General features: G+C 43.0%; 1 protein-coding gene across 5 annotated transcripts in view; it reads right to left on the bottom strand.

Annotated features, from left to right (window-relative positions):
* LOC138743710 (erythroferrone-like) overlaps positions 1–21,802 on the bottom strand; it is a 164,660-nt gene that overhangs the window by 1,512 nt on the left and 141,346 nt on the right. For 3 of the 5 annotated variants that reach the window (XM_069899336.1, XM_069899338.1, XM_069899337.1), the window contains 2 exons: positions 18,420–18,498; positions 2,526–3,333 (listed from right to left, as the gene is read on the bottom strand). In XM_069899336.1, the coding sequence (XP_069755437.1) occupies positions 3,235–3,333; positions 18,420–18,498 (178 nt within the window). In that variant the 3' untranslated portion in view covers positions 2,526–3,234. Of the gene's footprint in view, positions 1–2,525; positions 3,334–18,419; positions 18,499–21,802 lie in introns of those variants that run through there. The other 2 variants (XR_011345028.1, XM_069899339.1) reach the window with 2 other exon arrangements.

Raw genomic sequence — 21,802 nt, 5'->3', positions numbered from 1 at the left:
GGTGGGACCTCACTCAGAGGAGTGTGACCAGTTTTGGGCTCTTCATTTAAGAAAGGATGTGCTGACATTGGAGAAGGTTCAGAGGTGGTTCACCAGGATGATTCTGGGATGATAGCTCTTTCCCTGTGTCCATTGGAATTTAAGAAAATGAGGGGGATCTCATTGTAACATTTTGAATGTTGAAATGTGTGGACAGAGTAGATATAGAAAGGTTCTTTTCCACGGAGGGAGAGTCGAGGACAAGAGGGCACAACTTCAGGATTGAAGGGCGTCCACTGAGAACAGAAATGTGTAGGAATTTCTTCAGCAAGAGTTTGGTGAATCTATGGAATTTGTCGCCTCAGGTGGTTGTGGAGGCCAGGTTATTGGGTGTATTTAAGACAGAGATTGATAGGTTCTTGATTAGCCAGGGCATCAAAGGTTATGGGGAGAAGGCTGGGCAGTGGGGCTGAGTGGGGAAATGGATCAGCTCAATTAAATGGTGGGGCAGACTTGATGGGCTGAAGAGCCTATTTCTGCTCTTACGTCTAATGATCTTACATGCGATTCCAATCTTCTATCTTTTATTTTTTCTTCCATTCTTTCTCCACTACTACTAATCTAAGGTCAGAAATGGAATGTAACAAGTATCCTCAGAACCTTGAAGCAGTGAGAGAAGATATCATTCATGTTGGTCACAGATGATTAAATTTATCTATTTCTTATGACGCAGGACAAGGCCTCTCAGAATAGTCACAATAACAATGTTATTCCTTCCTATTTCCCGGTAAGCTGTTCCAGCACACGTGCACATAAATTTCTGACTACTCCCCTATTTTCCATCAGAAACTTAAACCAGGGATAATTTACAGTAAATATTTTCAAGCCCGTCTTTGGGATTTGGCACATCTGAATATAGAAATAATGTGCACCATTACACAGGACGGCACCTGAGATGAGAATCAAGCCCATTGAATGGTAGACAATTGAGGAGTGCAGAGCAACAAAGGGATTTAGGAGTTATGGTAAATAGTACCCTCAAGGCTGATATTCAGGTAGATGGTGTGGTGAAGAAGGCATTTTGGAATGTTGGTCTTCATAAATCGGAGTATTGAATTCAAGAGTAGAGAGGTTATGATGAAATTGGTGAGGCCAAATTTGGAGTACTGTGTACAGTTTTGGTCACCAAATTATAGGAAAGATATAAACAAAATAGAGAGAGTGCAGAGAAGGTTCACGAGAATGTTGACAGGATTTCAAGGTCGCATCCCTGTAAACAGGGAAAGGTTGTGCAGACTAGGGCTTTTTCCTCTGGAGCATAGAAGATTGAGAGGGGACTTGATAGAGGTGTTTAAGATTTTAAAAGGGACAGACAGAGTAAATGTGGATAGGCTTTTTCAATTAAGAAAGGGGGAGATTCAAACTAGAGGACAAGGTTTAAGATTGAAGGGGGAAAATTATAAGGGGAACATGAAGGGAAATTTCTTTACGCAGAGGGTGGTGGGGATGTGGAATGAGCTTCCGGCAGACGTGGTCGAGGCAGGATCATTGGTTACATTTAAGGAAAGACTGGATCGTTACATGGATAGGATAGGACTAGAGGGGTATGGACCGGGTGCTGGTCAGTGGGACTAGGAGGGTGAGGATTTGCTACGGCATGGACTAGTAGGGCCGAACTGGCCTGTTCTGTGCTGTAAGTGGTTATATGGTTATATGGTTCTCTGTGCCAGTGTGTGTGGACATTGTATGTACACCGCATTTGATGAAGCTCTAATACTCCCATCCAATGAATATTCTAGCCACCTGGATAAGGGATTATAGGAATACTGCCATCAGCCACTTGATTCCAGTAATCAGGCAGGCATCCTCGGAGAGAAGGAAGAGGAGACTGTAAAACTAGGAACTGAAATACTTGAAAGAGTGAGGTGAATCTCTGAACATTAACATGGGAAGATAAATTTAGCGTATTGGAAATGATGAATGTGGGGCATTGCAGTTTCCAATGACCTTGGGTGAATGTCCCACTTTAGGCCATTTCAGATCGGGCCTCCGCCTGGAGGCTGGCTATGGGGCGGATCGAAAATTTTTTACTTACCATTTCGGACTGCAGCCAAAAAAGGCTGCTCCAGTGTCCCTTTCAAAGGAGAGGCGCATTGAAGTGCCCTCCGGATCCCCGTGGAGGTGGGTCGACTGGTGCCATAGTGCCACCCATCATCAATACACAGCAGAGCAATGGCCGTCTTCTTTACCCATAATTCCCCACACAGCTGAAACCGCTCTATGGTTCCCAGAACAGTTCCAGCTACATGGGGAATTATGGGTAGGGAAGATGGCCATTGCTCTGCCGCATTTTGAGCTGCAGAGAATGGCTCTGAAGGCCAAAGTGGCTCAATGTGGCTGTCCCAGCCTGCACCAGCCACCTCCTGATGGTCCCCCTGCCCTGACTGCTCCTGCTGCCCCACCATTCCCTGCTGCCCTGATGGTCCCCACTGCCCCGCCAATTCCCCCCCTCCCCCAACAGCTCCCACTGTCCCGCTGCTCCCCGGTGCCCCAAAGGTTCCTGCCGACCCTTGCTGCCCCTAATGCCCCAAGGGCTCCCCACCGCCCCTAACTTGGAGGAAGAGGGGTGAGTGGGGAGATGGGTTGTGGGCTAACGGCATAATCAGCCTGCTCCTAAACAGTTGCTTAGCGCGGCTGTACATTTAGATTGATTGGTGGAGGGCTGTGCTGATGAGGTTATCCCTCTCGGAGAGGGGTTGGAATTTGAGGCTTGGTGACCAACTCTGCACATTCAGAAAGATAGGCCTTTATGCGTTTTGGCAGATTTTTTCTGCCATTATGACCCGAAAGTTTTTGCCTATCTGAAATGGCCTTTTGCTACACTTTTGAGAAAGATGTTATTGCACCCATTCTTTTCAAAGATGCAGCCCTATATTTTAAAGACAAACACACTGCTAGCCTATTTTAGTATGTAAACTACATCCTGACAAGAGCTTTGAAAACCACTGGAGTCATGTTGCTGACAGATTGGACACTGAGGGAAAATAATGTAATTACAATACATAGATAGAAAGGTTTGCTGTGGCACCTCAGAGGGCCTGGGCAACAATGCCAGTTGCGGACACTGCTCTGCCTCCACTCATCACTTTTACCCCTTGGCACCATACGAGCAATTCCTTGGCAGTAGTGACCTGGAGCATGGTTTGAGGGTTCTGAGACTGCGTGATGGAGGAGGCGGTGATTCACCAGCTGTGTCTACATGCCGAGCAAGATCCCTGTGAAATCTGAGCCACTTTGAATGGTAATGGTGGAACCAGATCTGTTGTCGGCAAAGATGGAGATGTACTGCATGGCCTGTGGAGCGAAGAGAGTGGTGATTATTGAACTGGACAGGGAAACAACCTCTTCAACCCAACCCATCCATGCTGACCAAGATGCCCATGTAACCAAGTCCCATTTACCCGCATCCCTGTAAACCTTTCCTATTGATGCTCATTCTCAAATATCTTTTAAATGCTTTAGTGATACCCACTTGTGCTACCTCCACTGGCAGCTTTTCCCACCCAGCAACTCTACTTGTAAATGATTCTCTCTCATGATTGTATCTGTCACCCCCTCAGCCTCCTACACTTCAGGGGAAAAGTTCATGGCCTCTCCGTACTGCTCCAGACTTCCAGTTCTGATGACAGCCTGGTGAATATTTTTGCAACCTTTCTTGTTGTGGGCATCAAGGACTGCAGTGGAGGCATGTGTTGAAGATTCTGAAAGTCTCAGACACATGATTCACTGCCAGGCTGAGCTGCAACAAGGAACATCCCAAAGAAACTTGAAGGGAACATTATGACCATTCATGGAGTTTAGGTAATTCCTGCACTGAGGAAGGAATATTACAGAATTATATAACCATATAACCATATAACCATATAGCCATATAACCATTTACAGCACAGAAAAGGCCAGTTCGGCCCTACTAGTCCATGCTGTAACAAATCCCCACCCTCCTAGTCCCACTGACCAGCACCCGGTCCATACCCCTCTAGTCCTCTCCTCTCCATGTAACTATCCAGTCTATCCTTAAATGTAACCAATGATCCCGCCTCAACCACATCTGCCGGAAGCTCATTCCACATCCCTACCACCCTTTGCATAAAGAAATTTCCCCTCATGTTCCCTTTATAATTTTCCCCCTTCAATCTTAAACCATGATCTCTAGTTTGAATTTTCCCCACTCTTAATTGAAAAAGCCTATCCACATTTACTCTGTCTGTCCTTTTTAAAATCACTACCTCCTCTATCAAGTCCCCCCTCAATCTTCTATACTCCAGAGAAAAAAGCCCTAGTCTGCACAACCTTTCCCTGTTTACAGGGATGCGACCTTGAAATCCTGTCAACATTCTCGTGAACCTTCTCTGCACTCTCTCTATTTTGTTTATATCTTTCCTATAATTTGGTGACCAAAACTGTACACAGTACTCCAAATTTGGCCTCACCAATGCCTTGTACAATTTCATCATAACCTCCCTACTCTTGAATTCAATACTCCGATTTATGAAGACCAACATTCCAAATGCCTTCTTCACCACACCATCTACCTGAGTATCAGCCTTGAGGGTACTATTTACCATAACTCCTAAATCCCTTTGTTGCTCTGCACATCTCAATAACCTACCATTTATGCCTATAACCTATTTAGATTTGCCTTTCCAAAATGTAACACCTTACACTTATCTGTATTAAATTCCATCAGCCATTTCTCAGCCCACACCTCCAGCCTTCCTTTTAATCTACGGTAATCTTCCTCACTGTCCACAACACCACCAATCTTTGTATCATCTGCAAACTTGCTTATCCAATTCTCCACCCCTACTTCCAGATCATTAATATATATAACAAACAATAGTGGACCCAGGACCGATCCCTGAGGCACTCCACTAGTCACCAGCCTCCAATTGGACAAACAATTTTCTACCACAACTCTCTGACACCTCCCATCCAACCATTGCTGAATCCATTTCACTACCTCCTTATTTATACCTAATGCCTCCACCTTTTTTCCTAACCTCCTGTGGGGAACTTTGTCAAAAGCTTTACTAAAGTCTAAATAGACAACATCCACAGCTTTCCCTTCATCAACCTTTTTTGTAACCTCCAGTGCCAAAGGACTCATGTTGTGAGGGTAGTTTGAGAGATAACATAAACTAAATGGTAAAGGAAGAGACCGGAACTTCATGTGTACAACTCTAAGGGAGGCAAACCTGATCCATAAAATGCAGGTGGGATCCTTGGAATCCTTGTGGCTGAGGGGCTGGTGTAAAGGACAGGGTTTTGGCTTCTTGGATCATTGGGATCTCCTTTGGGGAAGGCATGACCTCTACAAGAAGGACGGGTTACACCTAAACCCAAAAGGGGTCAATATATTGGCAGCTAGGTTTGGTACAGCCGTCGGGTGCGGTTTAAACTAATTTGGCAGGGGGGTGGTAACCTGTATGATAGGGCAAAGGACAGAAAAGATAAAACAGGAAAAGTTAGGTTAGGCAGCGAAAGTAAAAAATCAGAAAGAGCAAGGAGGGTGAAAAAACCAAATCTGAAGGCTTTATATCTTAATGCAAGAAGCATTCGGAACAAGGTAGATGAATTAGCTGTGGAAATTGAGATAAACAAATATGATTTGATTGGGATTACAGAAACATGGCTGCAGGGTGGGCAAGCCTGGGAACTTAACATCCCGGGGTATACGATATTTAGGAGGTATCGGCAAGAAAGAAAAGGGGGTGGGGTAGTATTGATGGTGAGAGAAGGGACCAACACGATTGACAGAAAGGTTATCAACTCGGAAGATACGGAATCTATATGGGTAGAACTGAGGAATAGCAAAGGATGGAAAACGTTAGTAGGGGTGGTATATAGGCCTCCAAATAGTAGTGTAGAGGTGAGGGAAGGCATTAAAAGAGAAATTAGAAAAGCGTGCAATAAGGGAACAGCTGTCATCATGGGAGACTTTAATTTGCATATAGATTGGACTAGTCAAATTAGTAAAAATAATTCCTTGAATGTTTACGGGATGGTTATCTAGACCAATATGTCGAGGAACCAACTCAGGACCAGGCCATTTTAGATTGGGTATTATACAATGATAACAGGCTAATCAACAATCTTGTTGTACGAAGCCTTTTGGGTAGGAGCGATCACAATATGATCGAATTCTCACTCGACATGGAGAGTGATGAAATTAAAACCGAGACTAAGGTCCTGAATTTAAATAAAGGGAATTATGATGGTATGAGATGGGAGTTGAGTAAGATTGATTGGGTGGTGTTTATGGGAGAGTTGACTGTGGATAGACAATGGAAAGCATTCACAGATCTAATGGAGAAATTGCAAAAATCGTTTATACCGGTTTGGCATAAAAATAAACCAAAAAAGGTGACTCAACCGTGGATAACAAGGGAAATTAGAGACAGCATTAGGTCCAAAGAGAGAGCATATCAATTGGCCAAAAAAAGTACCACAACTGAAGGCTGGGAGCAGTTCAAAATGCACCAAAGGAGGACAAAGGGATTAATCAAGAGAGCAAAAATAAATTACGAAAGTAATCTTGCGGCAAATATAAAAACCGACTGAAAAAGCTTTTATAAATATGTCAAGAGGAAAAGATTGGTGAAATCCAGAGTAGGTCCCTTGCAGTCGGAATCAGGGGAATATATAATGGGGAATAATGGGGAATTAAATTCTTACTTTAGTTCTGTTTTCACAAGAGAGGATACAAATAACCTCCCAATGATGTTGGGAAACATAGAGACTAATGCAAGGGAGGAACTGAAAGAAATCAGTATCTCTAAGGACATGGTCTTGGGGAAATTGATGGGATTGAAGGCAGATAAATCCCAAGGGCCTGATAATCTACATCCTAGGGTACTTAAGGAAGTGGCCATTCAGATAGCAGATGGTTTAAGAATTATTTTCCAGAACTCGATAGATTCAGGATCAGTACCCATGGATTGGAAGGTAGCTAATGTTACCCCACTATTTAAAAAGGGGGGTAGAGAAAAAGCAGGGAATTATAGGCCGGTGAGCCTTACATCAGTAGTGGGCAAAATGATGGAATCCATTATTAAGGATGTAATAGCGGAGCATATGACTAGCAGAGAAGGGATCGGACAGAGTCAACATGGATTTACAAAAGGTAAATTGTGCTTGACAAATCTATTGGAATTCTTTGAGATGGTGACAGGTAAAATAGATGGGGGAGAGCCTGTGGATGTGGTGTACCTGGACTTCTAAAAGCCCTTCGATAAGGTCCCACATAAACGACTGGCTTCCAAAATCAAGGTTCATGGGATTGGGGGAAAAGTATTGATGTGGATTGGGAACTGGCTGGCAGGTAGAAGACAGAGAGTTGGGATAAATGGCTCGTTTTCTGAGTGGCAGGCGGTGACCAGTGGGGTGCCACAGGGGTCTGTACTGGGATCCCAGCTGTTCACAATTTACATTAATGATCTGGATGAGGGGATTGGATGTAATATCTCCAAATTTGCAGATGACACTAAGCTAGGAGGGGTTGTGTGCACGGAAGAGGGGGTCAGGAAGCTCCAGTGTGATTTGGATAAATTGAGGGACTGGGCAGATACATGGCAAATGCACTACAATGTGGATAAATGTGAGGTAATCCACTTTGGTAATACAAACCGGAGGGCAGATTACTATTTGAATGGCAACTGATTAAGAGATGCAGAGAGACCTAGGGGTACTTTTACACCAGTCTCTGAAGGCGAGCATGCAGGTACAGCAGGCAGTTAAAAGGGCAAATGGTATGTTGGCCTTCATATCAAGAGGGTTTGAGTATAGGAACAAGGATACCTTATTGCAGCTGTACAGAGCCTTGGTGAGTCCCCACATGAAGTATTGTGTGGAGTTTTGGTCACCTTATCTGAGGAAGGATGTTCTTGCAATGGAGGGAGTGCAGAAGCGATTCACCAGGCTGATACCTGGAATGGCAGGAATGACTTATGAGGAAAGATTGAGCAAATTGGGATTGTACTCGCTGGAGTTTAGAAAATTGAGAGGGGATCTCATAGAGACATATAAAATTCTGGCAGGACTGGACAGAATGGATGCAGATGGGATGTTTCCAATGATGGGAAAATCCAGAACCCGGGGCCATGGTTTGAGGATAATAGGCAAACCATTTAGGACCGAGATGAGGAGGAATTTCTTTACCCAGCGGGTGGTGAATCTGTGGAATTCATTACCACAGAGGGCAGTAGAGGCAGGTTCATTAAATATATTTAAGAGGGAATTAGATATATTTCTTCAGTATAAGGGTATTAAAGGTTACGGAGAGAAGGCGGGGACGGGGTACTAAACTTTAAGATCAGCCATGATCTCGTTGAATGGCGGAGCAGGCTCGAAGGGTCGAATGACCTACTCCTGCTCCTATCTTCTATGTTTCTATGTTTCTATAATGGAATGGAGGAGAATTGTCTGAATGTCATGGACCAGTATTATGAGTGGTAGTGGATAAAGGAAGTTTGCTTGCTGCACCATTTCATCAGATGCAAGGATCGACAATGAGATAGACAACAGACTCGCCAAGGCAAATAGCGCCTTTGGAAGACTACACAAAAGAGTCTGGAAAAACAACCAACTGAAAAACCTCACAAAGATAAGCGTATACAGTGCCGTTGTCATACCCACACTCCTGTTCGGCTCCGAATCATGGGTCCTCTACCGGCATCACCTACGGCTCCTAGAACGCTTCCACCAGCGTTGTCTCCGCTCCATCCTCAACATCCATTGGAGCGCTTTCATCCCTAACGTCGAAGTACTCGAGATGGCAGAGGTCGACAGCATCGAGTCCACGCTGCTGAAGATCCAGCTGCGCTGGATGGGTCACGTCTCCAGAATGGAGGACCATCGCCTTCCCAAGATCGTGTTATATGGCGAGCTCTCCACTGGCCACCGTGACAGAGGTGCACCAAAGAAAAGGTACAAGGACTGCCTAAAGAAATCTCTTGGTGCCTGCCACATTGACCACCGCCAGTGGGCTGATATCGCCTCAAACCGTGCATCTTGGCGCCTCACAGTTTGGCGGGCAGCAACCTCGTTTGAAGAAGACCGCAGAGCCCACCTCACTGACAAAAGGCAAAGGAGGAAAAACCCAACACCCAACCCCAACCAACCAATTTTCCCCTGCAGCCGCTGCAATCGTGTCTGCCTGTCCCGCATCGGACTTGTCCGCCACAAACGAGCCTGCAGCTGACGTGGACTTTTACCCCCTCCATAAATCTTCGTCCGCGAAGCCAAGCCAAAGAAAGAGAGGGTGTAGATTTCAGATAATCCTTCAAAGCTCCAAATAAAATAAAAATGTACTTTTATCCAGTGTTATTTTGCTTGGTATAGATAAAAATATTCAGAGTAGAATGGAATATATCAAATTCTGCTGCATTTTTCTGATACATCGGCGCAGATACAATAGACAGCAGGTGAATGGGAACAAGCCGCTCTCTCCGACTCAGTATGGCCAAGTATGTGTCAGTGTCCACTGCAATAACAGTGCAGGACACAAGGGGTGTTCATGCACTAATGAAGGGATTAGAAGAGGCAGATGGCTGACAAATTCTAACAGCACAAATGTGTGGGGTTCTTGACAGAAGACTCGTCTTGCTCCATCTAATTTTATCCTTTGTTGATTAAGTGGAATATAAAATCAGCCGGTGAAAAATGGGTATGCATTCTTTCCCAGCAGACAGTTTGAAGCAAACACACACAGTACTAGCTGTTTGAAACTACTGAATTTCCCAGAGATTCAACTAGTCTCTCACCGTATCACCCTCCCAAAAATGGCAGAGACCCAACGATGTGTTGGGTTTTTAGCCAGGGAGACAGACAGAAGCATCCCAAAACTTGTGGAGAGAAGTCCATGTTGCAAAGGTTACATTCCTGTCATGTTTTCACATTTTAGACAATGCTGCTCAGTCATAAGGAAAGTTATCTTGTGTTATCTATGAAAATCTATCTAATAGTGATGGAATGTGGAGAAGCGCTATATGGCAGTCTGATTAAATCACTGCGCTAAATGGTATGCTGATTGAAATCTTACTTAAATACATTTGACTCTTTCTGTCACACATCATGAAAGATTAGATGCTATAAACAGGGCCGGAAAAGAGACTGAAGCCCATTCTGGTACACTGTGGCTCAGTCACTGAAAAATTGGGGGTGGTTTGAGATGTTCTTTTGAACAGATTGCTCTTGAATCATATTCCAGGTCAATGACAGCATTGTCTGGTGTATAAATATACAGATCTTAGAAGTAAATAAGTTTGAACAAAAATCAAAGATCTGAACACAAAATTCAAGTTCCTTTATTGTTATGTAATAGTACAGAACATCCAATATTACATGAAATCACCTTCCTTCTGCCTGCTATAAGGCCGACAAAGAGTCATCACTAATATCGCCCGGCACCCCTTACACCATGAGAAGGAGAAGCAAAAGAAAGTCCCCTCAGCCGCTGAGTGTCCATGGATTCACCTCCAGCACTCCCACAGCATCAGCAGCCGCACACATCCCCAGTTCGATTCATTGGCCACGTGAGCTTCAGAACCAAACCTTCAATTCGATCAGGAAGCCTTCGGCACCTGAGCCCTTCTTGGTCCCAGCACCCTCTCTTAATCCCAGCTCTGATACCTGGTTAGCATGAGCCAGTCTCCAGCAGCCTGTGCGGGTCCCCTGACCACAAGTTGTCTGCAGCCTGTGTGGGTCCCTCAGCCGCAGAGCCCCTCGCAGGTCCACTGCTGCAGTTACTTTTCCAGTGGGGTCGTTTCTGCTTCTCCTTCTCAATCGGGAGTGTTCTTCCCGTTTCTGCTGCCTTGCCCAGTGTCTTCCCAGTGTCTGTAACCTCTCGTAGCCACTGCCAAGCACAGGGACCACCACCTTGGGGCTGCCGTTGCAGGATTTTACTTACAACTGATGTAGGCTCCTTTAACAGACGACCTGTTTATGGAGCTGCCGGCATTAGGACCAAGGGGTTGAATCCTTCAGAGGTGCGCAGTGTCTCACCTCTCCATACTTCTAGCTCTACACCAGCTGATCAAAATCCAGGCTAATATTCCAGTGTAGTACTGAGTGAAGGTTGAATTGTCAGAACTCTGATTTTTCAGAATGCAAAAATCACATCACATTTTTACAACGGACAGGGGAGCTCCTATAAGTGTCCTGACCAAGATTTCTGAAGCAGGATAGATTGCGGTTATTTCATAATATTTGTGAGATCTTGCAGCGCCCAGATTGACCCTGCATCGTGCCAAATGTGGGTGCATCATTAGTATCAATTCTCCACTGGGCTCCCCGACTTTTACAGGGTCCCCTTCTATTAACATGAACGAATTCGCAACATTCGCTGCGCATACAGTTGGGGTTCATTTGGGAAGAGTCAATTGTCACTGCAAAGTCTGAGTTCAAGCCTCTTCAGTCAGTGCAAGTTGTCGATATATGTAAAGGTGGCAGCAGCAGAACTCAGGGTATAAACACTCCTCACCAGCTAAGAAGGAGCATTAAGTTGCTGACACAATTTTCATGGGGCTCTGATGAAATGTGAAAGGATCCAGAAAGTGTGGATTAGGATAGGCTGTTTTCCAATGAGGATGGGCTCAGTAAGTGGAAGGCCTTCAAAGGTGACATTTTTGAGAGAACCCCCTGAAATGAGTTTGTACCTTCCTTTCAGGATCAAAGGCAAAGTTAAGAGGCATAGGGACCTTGGTTTATGATTGATTTTTAAATTTATTTAAAAAAAAACTTTAGACATACAGCCCGTGTTGCCCAATTGCACCCGATTAATCTACACTCCCCGGTACGTTGTTTTTTTGAACAATGGGAGGAAACCGGAGCCCCCGGGGAAGACCCACGCAGACTCGGAGAATGTACGAACTCCTTACAAACAGCGCAGGATTCAAACCCTGGTCCTGATCGCTGACACTATAAAGGTGTTGCGTTAACTGCTACACCTATTGGGGATATTAGGGATCTAGTTCAGAAGAAGATACAGGTGTAGAGCAGGTATAGGCACAAGGAGCAAATGAGGTACTTGAAGAATATAAAAAATGCAGAAAAAAACTGGAGAGAAATCAAGATGGCAACTAGAAGGCATGAGGTTGCTTTGACAGACAAGGTAAAGGAAAATCTTAAGGTCTTCTACAAGTATATTAAGAGCAAAAGGATAGAAAGAGGAAAAATTGGTCATCTCTAAGATCAGAGTGGTTGGCTACATGTTGAGCCACACCACCCAGAACATGGTCTGTTCTTGCTGCTATCATCAGGAAAGAGGTGCAGGTGCCACAAGACTCACACCACCAGGTTCAGGAACAGCTGCTACCATCAGACGCCTCAACACAGTAACAATTTACACCCCATTAACCTATACCCCCTGGTACATTTTGAATGGAGGGAGAAAATCGGAGCCCTCAGAGAAAACTCATGCAGACCTGGGAAGAACGTATACTCAGTACCTGAAATCCAGGCAACATCCTTGTAAATCTTCTCTGCACTCTTTCCATTTTATTGATAGCTTCCTGTAGTTAGGTGACCAAAACTGCACACAATGCTCCAAATTTAGCCTCATCATGTCTTACACAACTTTACCAATAATATCTATACTCAATTCTTTGATTTATGAAGGCCAATATGCCAAAAGCTCTATCTTCATGCTACGCCACTTTCAGGAAATTATGTATCTGTATTCCCAAATCCCTCTGTCTTACTGCATTTCTCAGTGCCCGACCATTTATTGTGTATGTCCTATATTTATTGTGATTGTCATTCCAAAACGCATCACATCACACTTGTCTGCTTTAAAATCAATTTGCCATTTTCAGGCCATTTTTCCAGCTGGTCCAAATCCCCCTGCAAGTTTTGAAAACCTTCTTTATATAGATCTCTCCTGATCCCCCCCCAACACCAGATCGATGGCCGAGCCCCAACAACATTTTTACTTCCTGTGGAGGTTGAGGAAAGTCTAGCTTCCACCCTCCACCCTCACCACATTCTACAGGGGATACATTGAGAGCATCCTGTGTAACTGCATCACTGCCTGATTTGGGAACTGTACCATCGCACAGTACAAGTCCCTGCACCGGATGGTAAAGACTGCTGAGGGGATTATTGGGTTCTATCTCCCTGCCATGATGGACATTTATAACAGCCATTGTTTATGGAAAGTCATAAACATCATGAAGGGCTCCACACATCCCTCCCACAATCTGTTCTCCCTCCTGCCAACCCGGAAGAGGTACTAGCAAAACCAGCACTAACAGCTCTTGTCTTGTGACAGCTAGACACAAAAGCCTCCTATCTACTGGCAACTCGCCACTACAGCCACGAGGCACAGTGACTTAGCAGCACTCGTAGGTCTACTGGGAAGCCCTGGCCTACTCAACGTAGCTACGACATGAGGTTGGCATGATGTCAGGTCACATGATGTGTGTCTCTAGCAAGCCTGATAACACTGTAATAAACACTTCTCTCTTTGCTGGCTAACAACTTCAGGTGTGGTCTCATTATTTCAACATGATGGTGCATGGGCACAAATATCATCCACCCCAATTTGTTATTTATGAAAATTGTTTAAAAGGTAATTTATCCATGTAAATAATCAACTCCATGACCCAGAGAAATGCTATCTCATTTTTCACTGTACACTGCAAAGTTTATGGCACGAATGACAAACTTGACCTGACTTTAAACAGCATCAATGGTCACAGCACCCAAACCTGAGGCACACCACTAGTTACAGGCCTCCAGTATTAGAAGCAACCATCCACCAATATTCTCTGGCTTCTCCCATCCAGCCACTGTTGAATCCAGTTCACTACTTCACTAAGCATCTGAACATTCCTGATTATGCTCCCATGTGGTTCCTTGTCAAAGGCCTTACTAAAGTCCACATAGAAAACATCCTGGTAACTTCCTTGAAAAACTGCATAAGATTGGTTAAACACAACCTACCATATACAAACCATGTGACTATCCATAATCAGACCATGGCTATCCAAATACTTGTATATCCAATATTTTAGAACACCTTCCAATAATTTACCTACAACTGATGTCAGGTTTACTGACCTATAATTTCCAGGGTTAGTTTTGGAGCCTTTTTTAAACAATAGAACAATGTGAGCTACTCTCCAAATCTCCAGCACCACACTTGTGGCTCAGGACATTTAAAATACTTCTGCCAAAGCCCTTGCAATTTCTAAACTCGCCTCCCTCAAGGTTTGAGGAAACATCTTGTCAGGTACAAGGGATTTATCTACTTTCATTTGCCCTAAGACAACAAACTTCCTCCTCTTTAATCTGTTTCGATTCCATGACCTCACTGCTTGTCCTCAACTCTGTCCATTTGCTGAGTGAATACTGATCCAAAAACCCATTTAAGATTTCTTCTGACCTCATACGTAGCTGACTGCTTTAATCTTCAAGTGGACCAATTTTGTCCTCTATTATTGCTCTTAATACACTTGTATTAAATCCCTTAGGATTTCCCTTTACATTCTCTGCCAAAGCAACCTCATGTCTTCTTTGAGCCTTCCTGCTTTCTTTCTTGAAGTTTTTCTTGAATTTTTATGGTCCTCAAGACCCTCATTTGCTCCATGTTGAACCTGCAATAAACCTCTCTCTTCTTCCGAACCAGATCCCCAATATCCCTCAAAAGCCTATGCCTTCTAACTTTACCTTTAACACTGACAGGAACATACAGACTCTGAGAGTTCACCTTTGAAGGTCCTCCACTTACCTCACACATCCTTGCCCAAAAACAACTTATTCCAATCCACACTTTCTTATTTCCTCAAAATTGGCCTTTCTCCAATTTAGAATCTCAACCCAAAGCCTAGACTGATCCTTCTCCATAATTAACTTGAAACTAATAGCATTATGATCACTGGACCCAAAATGTTCCCCTACACATACTTCTGTCACCTGTCCTGTCTCGTTCCCTAATAGGAGATCCAGTATTGCACTCTCTCTAGTTGGTACCTCTCTATGTCCTGAAGACATTTGACAAACTTCAAGCCATCCAGCCCTTTTACAATATGGGACCCCCAGTTAATATATGGAATGTTAAAATCTCCTCAAATTTCAGATTTATTGTCAGAGTATATGCATGACATTACATTCAACCCTGAGATTCTTTTTCCTGTGGGTGAAGTAGAACTACCACTTATTGGCAGTGCCAAAAAAAACTGCTTCAACACACTATCACAACTTCATGTTTCCTACATCTGTCTGTGATCTATCTACAGATTTACTCCTCCAATTCTTGCTGACTATTGTGCAATCCATAATACAACCCCATGAGTGTGATCGTACCTTTCCTGTTCTCCTGTTCCTCAGCTCCACTCATATAGCCTCAGTAGACGAGCCCTCTGGTCTGTCCAGTCTGAGGACAGCTTGATATTTTCTCTGATGAGCAATGCCACTTCTCCCCATTTATCACACCTCCCACCCTCCTCCCCCACACCCCTTCCCCCCAACCCCATCTTAAACAATGGAACCACGGAATCCTGCCCCTCCTGTAACCAAGTTTCATTAATGGCCACAATGTCATAATTCCACATGCTAATCCACGCTCTAAGATCATCTGCCTTTCCTACAATACTCTTTACATTGCATTAGATGCCCCTGGGATAATTTTCACCAGATGTAACCGTTTGACCTCTGATGTTATATGCAATCTTTCCTTCATCTTTTTCTTCCTCCACTCCCCCATCTGCTCTGGTGCTATGGTCCCCATCCCCCTGAAAATCTATCTCAAACACACCAGAGCAGTATTAACAAACCTTCCTGCTAGGATATTAGTCTTCCTCCAGTTCAGATGCAAACCATCCTGTCAGAACAGGCCCCTGAAATAACCCAGAAACCTGAGGCCCTCCCTCCTGTACCATTTCTTTAGCCACGTGTTAAGCTGCATCATCCTCCGATTTCTAACTTCACAAGCACATGGCACAGGTAGCAATCCTGAGATCACAACCCTGGAGGACCTGTCCTTTCTTTAACCTAGCCCCTAACTCCTAGATTAAGTCACATGGGATCCAAGGTGGGTTACCAAATTGGATCTAAAATTAATGGTCAGAGTAGAGAGGAAGTGTATGATTCTGGGATATCTGTTTGTAATATAAATGAATGAGTTGGAAGAAAATGTGGATCGTCTAATTTGTAAGGTTGCAAATGACATGAAAATTGGTGGGTTTGTGGATAGTGAGGAAGTGTGTCAAAGGACTCAGCAGGATACAGGCCAGTTTGAAGTCAGAGCACAGAAACACCAGTTATTTGATGCAAAAATTATTTTTGATGGGAAATTCCTAAATTAGATTTATCAGATTCTCAATTAAAATTTGCTAAATTAGCTCTGGTAATAGCAAGAAAATATATTGCTGTTACTTGGAAATCTGGTCTCTTTAATGTTAGGAAGATGACAAGCACAAATTCAAAGTTGTACTCTGTTAGAGCCCATACACTCAAATAGTAGGCTTAAATTTATAAATAATTCCTTTGATTCCTCTGGTTTCGTGAAGTCTTCCCTGAATGAATTATCTTTTTGTGGAAATGTTTTTATGTGAGATCCTTGAGTGTTTCCAACAGCAATCCAAATTAATATGTATTCACATTATTTTAGTACTTCCGTGTTTATATATATATATATATATATATATATATATAATACATCTTGTAGTTTTGTTTTTTTTTGGGTAGGTAGGGAGGTTTTGGGGAAGGGGTGGGGGGTTTTATTCTTTTTTTCTCTATTTTCACAGTCAGTTTGTTTAAAGTTCTTTGTTTATATTTCTCTCTTTTGTATACATATCTTTCTCTTGAGTACAATTCCACTACTGATAAATAGAAATTCTGCCACACCCACAGGTAAAGGAATCTCAGGGTTGTACGTAATGTCATGTATGTACTCTGACAATAAATCTGAACTTAAGTTTGGTGGAAACTTTCAAAATACATTTAGACATGAATTGGTAGGGAACAGAGAGATACAGATCATGTGCAGGGCGAGGATTCAGTTTAGATTGCCATCATGGTCAGCACAGACGTGATAGGCCGAAGAGCATATTCCTTTGCTGTACTAAACAAGGGCATAATCCATGGCTAATTTGAATTGCAGCTGTGAAGCTGATAAGAAAGAGGATGAGGTAAAACTTGGCCTTTTCCATTATTAGAATGTGTCCAATGTGCTAAATTCATTGCACATACAAAATGGTTACAAAAAGGATAAATATTGAAGAAATGTGGATTGATATAATCTGGATTGATATAATCTGGATAAAGGTTGGAGTACAAAGGTCAGAAATGTGGACGTCCAGAAATAGTGCTGATTCAGGAAGGGTAGAGGTGAAAAGGTTTGTAATTGAATTGCATGGAGTTTGGAGAGGAGATTGTGTGGTGTTGAGAATGAAGTGATGAAGGGGTAAAGATGCTTTGGAGTGGATGCCATGAGCTATTGGCAATTGGGGAGGAAGGACACTGGGAAGAATGGAAGGTGAGGAGTCGTGAACATCGGGAGAGGGAATCTGGCAGTTAAAACGCCAGGAAAGGGGGACAATGAATCAGGATTCATTGTCATGAACAAGCCATGAAATGCAGTGTTGTGCAAAACATACATATTATGGCATTGGAATTGTCATGACTTCATTGGAATTGTGCCTGGCCTCCAAGCCATGGGTGCATAATGAGTAGAGCAGTGGGCTAACCGCGCATCCTGTGTGATCATCAGTGAGGAGGAGACATTGTTTCCGATTCATGCTGACTGTGGTGGTCTGAAGAGGAAGTCAAGGATCCAATTGCAGGTTAATGCTGTGATGACTGGAGTATGAGAAGTTCAAGTGGCACAGATTGCAGATTGGTGATGATCAGCAAGGGAGGAGCTTAGAGATAGCAATAGAAATCCAGGGCAGGTAAGGGTATGGCAACAAGGATTAGAGTTCAAGAATGGTTGAGTGGAGATTCTTCAGGTTTTGTATTCAGGAAAATTTCATATTCATATTTCTTAATCAGTCTCTTTCTTTTTATTTGGATCTTTTAATGATTTATTTAAGGATGACAATCTTTGCTGTTCTGTAGATGAAGGACTGGGGATAACATCAACCAATTTGGGAAAGAAGCTGAGAGAGGCACGAGATGCCTAGTTCAATAATCACGAAATAATACGGGACAGGATATCTTGTTCGATTTTCCCCTCTGTGACCAGACACAGGAGTTAATACTGAGATTATGCACAAGCTACTGTGATGACCCCCAACAAGAATGAAACATTCATTAGTGGTTCTGGGTATTGGTGTGTAGATTGCATTTTAATTAGAAACCCTTGCTCATTGGTCATGAGAAACAATTTCACATCCCCCCTCACCCACCCATCAAGGTGTGATCCAGGTTCAATGTCTTACCTGCAGATAGAGGGCGCCACTGACAAACATGGTAAATATATGAGAGTTTCCCCCCAGGCCATTGACACTCTCCAGGGACCTGTAAGAGAGATTGCTTCATATTATTTGCAAAGATTTTGGAAGAGTATTTTTAACTGAATACATAGCTCTCTTTCTCTTCTGTCCAGACCCTCTCTAATTTTCCTGAGGCATAGGTTTGAACAAGATATATATATATATATATTTTTTTTTTTTAATTAATTTTTTTTTAAAGAGATAGATTGTGGGGGGTTTAGTGTAGGTAACTTCACAAACAAACATTAAAATTTCTCAAAAGATATCTCATTTGAAATGCAAGAGCTATGCATAAGTAGAGATTTCATGTCCACAAAAGCCACTTTCAGGTAGAATAGCTGGGAGAATGCAGCTCCGGAGGCAGCTGCAGGTGTGTGCAAAGTGACATTCAGATGGCAGCGCTGAAGGTGCTGTTCTGGCACCTGAATGGTCTGCAGCGGGGAGAGGAACTGCAGAGCAAACACTGGCTCCTGTCGACTGTGGCCGTAGTCACACCTGCTTTTAGGTGCCTAGGGGGAGCACTCGGAAGTGGAGAATATACCTATCCGAGAAGGGTAAATACTCCTTGGGTCAGGGTTCTCTGCTTTCAGATGGCCTCCCAACAGCCACATTTGGGTATTTTAGGTGGCTTTATGTTGGGGTATTCTGGCCACCTGAAAGTGGCTAGAGACTTTACAGAAACTTTGAAGAATGACTATGGAGACTTCACAAATAGGTGTTAATTGGGCTGATGTTGGGGAATAAATATATTGTCTTTAAAACAGATGCCCTGACTCAGAAACTGATTCTGGTACCAGCAATCTGTCTGGTTGCAGTTTGCAATTCTAATAGGAACCTTGTGGTTTTGCAGAGAGAGAAAAAACGTGATTCTTTGGGGAGAGAGAGAGAGTAGTCAATTCTACAGTTCTGCAGTAGCTTTTGGAGGCTGCAACTTGGCAAACTGGCAGCTTGTTGAAAACCCCACTTTGAAGACGGGTTGTGAGTTCTGAGTTCAGCCTGTACAATCCCTTGTGGTCCTTACAAAAGGAAATGGCTGGCTAGAGTGTTTCTCCTGAAATAAGGGAAACAAGAGGAACTCTGTGTAGACCTGGACGAAGAGGTTATCATTTGGAAAACCCATGATGGGGAAAGTTTCTTCAGCAAGGCATTGAAGTACTGATCGTGGGAGATCAGTTTGTGTGTGTGCCCAACGAGCAACAAATCTCTCCCTGAAACCAACGAGAACCTTCCTGAGTGGTAACCATTTACCTTTAAACACCAGAGCCTGGTGAAAATTCATAAATGTTAAATTTTGTGCACTGTATAAGAATTGCCTGATACCGGTGAACTTGGAGAAGTGAAAAGTGAGATTGAACTGTGAATCAAAGAACTTTTCTGAACATACGCACATGTGAGCTTAGAATTATAAGGTGGTTAAGTTAGGTTAAGTTAATAATAATAATAAGTTAAAGTTTGATCCTGTTTTAATATTTAAAGAAAATTAAAAGCAACTTTTGCTTAAGTAACCATTTGTCTTGGTGAATTTTTATTGCTGTTGGGTTTTGGGGTCCTCTGGGCTCATAACACAACTCAAGACTGAGACATAGATTTGGAAAACCATATTTCATTATTCTAACCTATCTCATCTTGAACCTTACATGAGCACTTTAATCACATTTGATAAAATCATTCTTGGCATTGGTGGGACAACAGTGGAGGTGATGTGGGCATTGTGTCATAACATACAAATTACAGCTCAGAAGGAGATTAGGTCCCATTACATCTGAGCCTGTACTGACTCTTTTACCAGAGACCTCGTGAACCGTGTACCTGTAGTAAATATTTGACAGATTCTGCTTTATTACCCATTGTACTCAAATCCTCTAAAGTGTGAATGGAGGATGTTATATGCATTTATCAGCATGAGAGTTGACCTTGAGATGCAGTCGAGCTTTGCCAAAAGAGAAACCTATTTATCCTACTTGGTGCAGTAAACAATCAAATGTTTTATGTCATTGAATTAATAATTTATTATTGCCATTCAGAAATCTTGTATGCATTCTAACTTATTTATAATTCTATTGTGCTACATTACAGTGAGATTGTTGAGAATAGATTGTGTATAGCTTTACAGCAATGTTGGGGCTTTTTGTACATTTTATGTACATCGTATGGTTATGATGCTGTCCTATTGTACACTTCTGACATTGATATTGAATAGCTTTAAATGTTACCATGGAGAGCATGGCTTCATTGTAATACAAAATGTTTGTAATTCAGAACATACTCTAAATTCTAATATAGGTTATTGAAAGGAGCAAGAGAGGTGTATAAGAGTAAAGGAGTCATGTTTCAGCTCTTTATAACTTTGGTTATCAAATGAAATTCTAGTTGTCCCATTGCAGGAAGAATGTGGAGAGATTCACCAGGATGCTGCCTGGATTTGAGAGTATGAGTTATGGGGAAGTCCAACAAACTTGGGGTTGTTTTGTCTGGCACAGCAGAGGCTGGGGGAGACCTGATAATTATGACAGACATTGACAGGATAGAAAGGAACATATTTGCAGCGTAAAAATGTCACAAACTAGAAGACATGCTTTTCAAAGTGACAGAATGAGGGGAGAAGGGAGGGGGATATGTTAGGGGGGATGTGCGTGGCAAGTTATTTTACACAGCGGTGGTTGTCTGGAATGGGCTGCCAGGAGTAGTGGTGGAAACAGATATAATAGTAGCGTCTGAGAGGCTTCTAAATAGATGCATGGATATGCAGGGACTAGAGGGGTTTGTATCATGTGCGAACAGCAGAAGTTTAATTTGTCACTGTGTTTGGCACAGACATCATGGGCAGAAGGGCCTGTTCTATTTTCCATGAACCAATGTTGAGTGTTTGAACATCATAAGCTTGCATGTCTGTAATGTAGAAATCTTGTACAAATATAACTTCCCTGACCCGAATCGTCCTCCTTTGAGAGAGTCCTTAAAGTCTATTTCCTTGGCCAAGCTTTTAAATATCTGACCTTAATTTTAAATTAAAAAAAATTTAAACATACAGCATGGTAACAGGCCACTTCTGCCCAATTTACACCCAATTAACTTACACCTTCGGTATGCTTTGAATGGTGGGAGGAAAGCAGATCCCCCATGGAAAACTCACGCAGACACAGGGAGAACTTACAAACTCCTTACAGACAGCGCGGGATTCGAACCCAAGTTCTGATTGCTGATGCAGTAATGACATCACGCTAACCACTACACTAACCATGCCTCCCCCTGATGTAGCTTCATCTCAAAGATCACCTGAATATACTGAAGCACCTTCAAATATTAAACAGGTTAAATACAATATATAA

Source organism: Narcine bancroftii, chromosome 9 (genome assembly GCF_036971445.1).
Source record: "Narcine bancroftii isolate sNarBan1 chromosome 9, sNarBan1.hap1, whole genome shotgun sequence".
NCBI classification, from domain to species: Eukaryota; Metazoa; Chordata; class Chondrichthyes; order Torpediniformes; family Narcinidae; genus Narcine; species Narcine bancroftii.
This window is presented reverse-complemented; position numbering and strand designations above follow the sequence as displayed.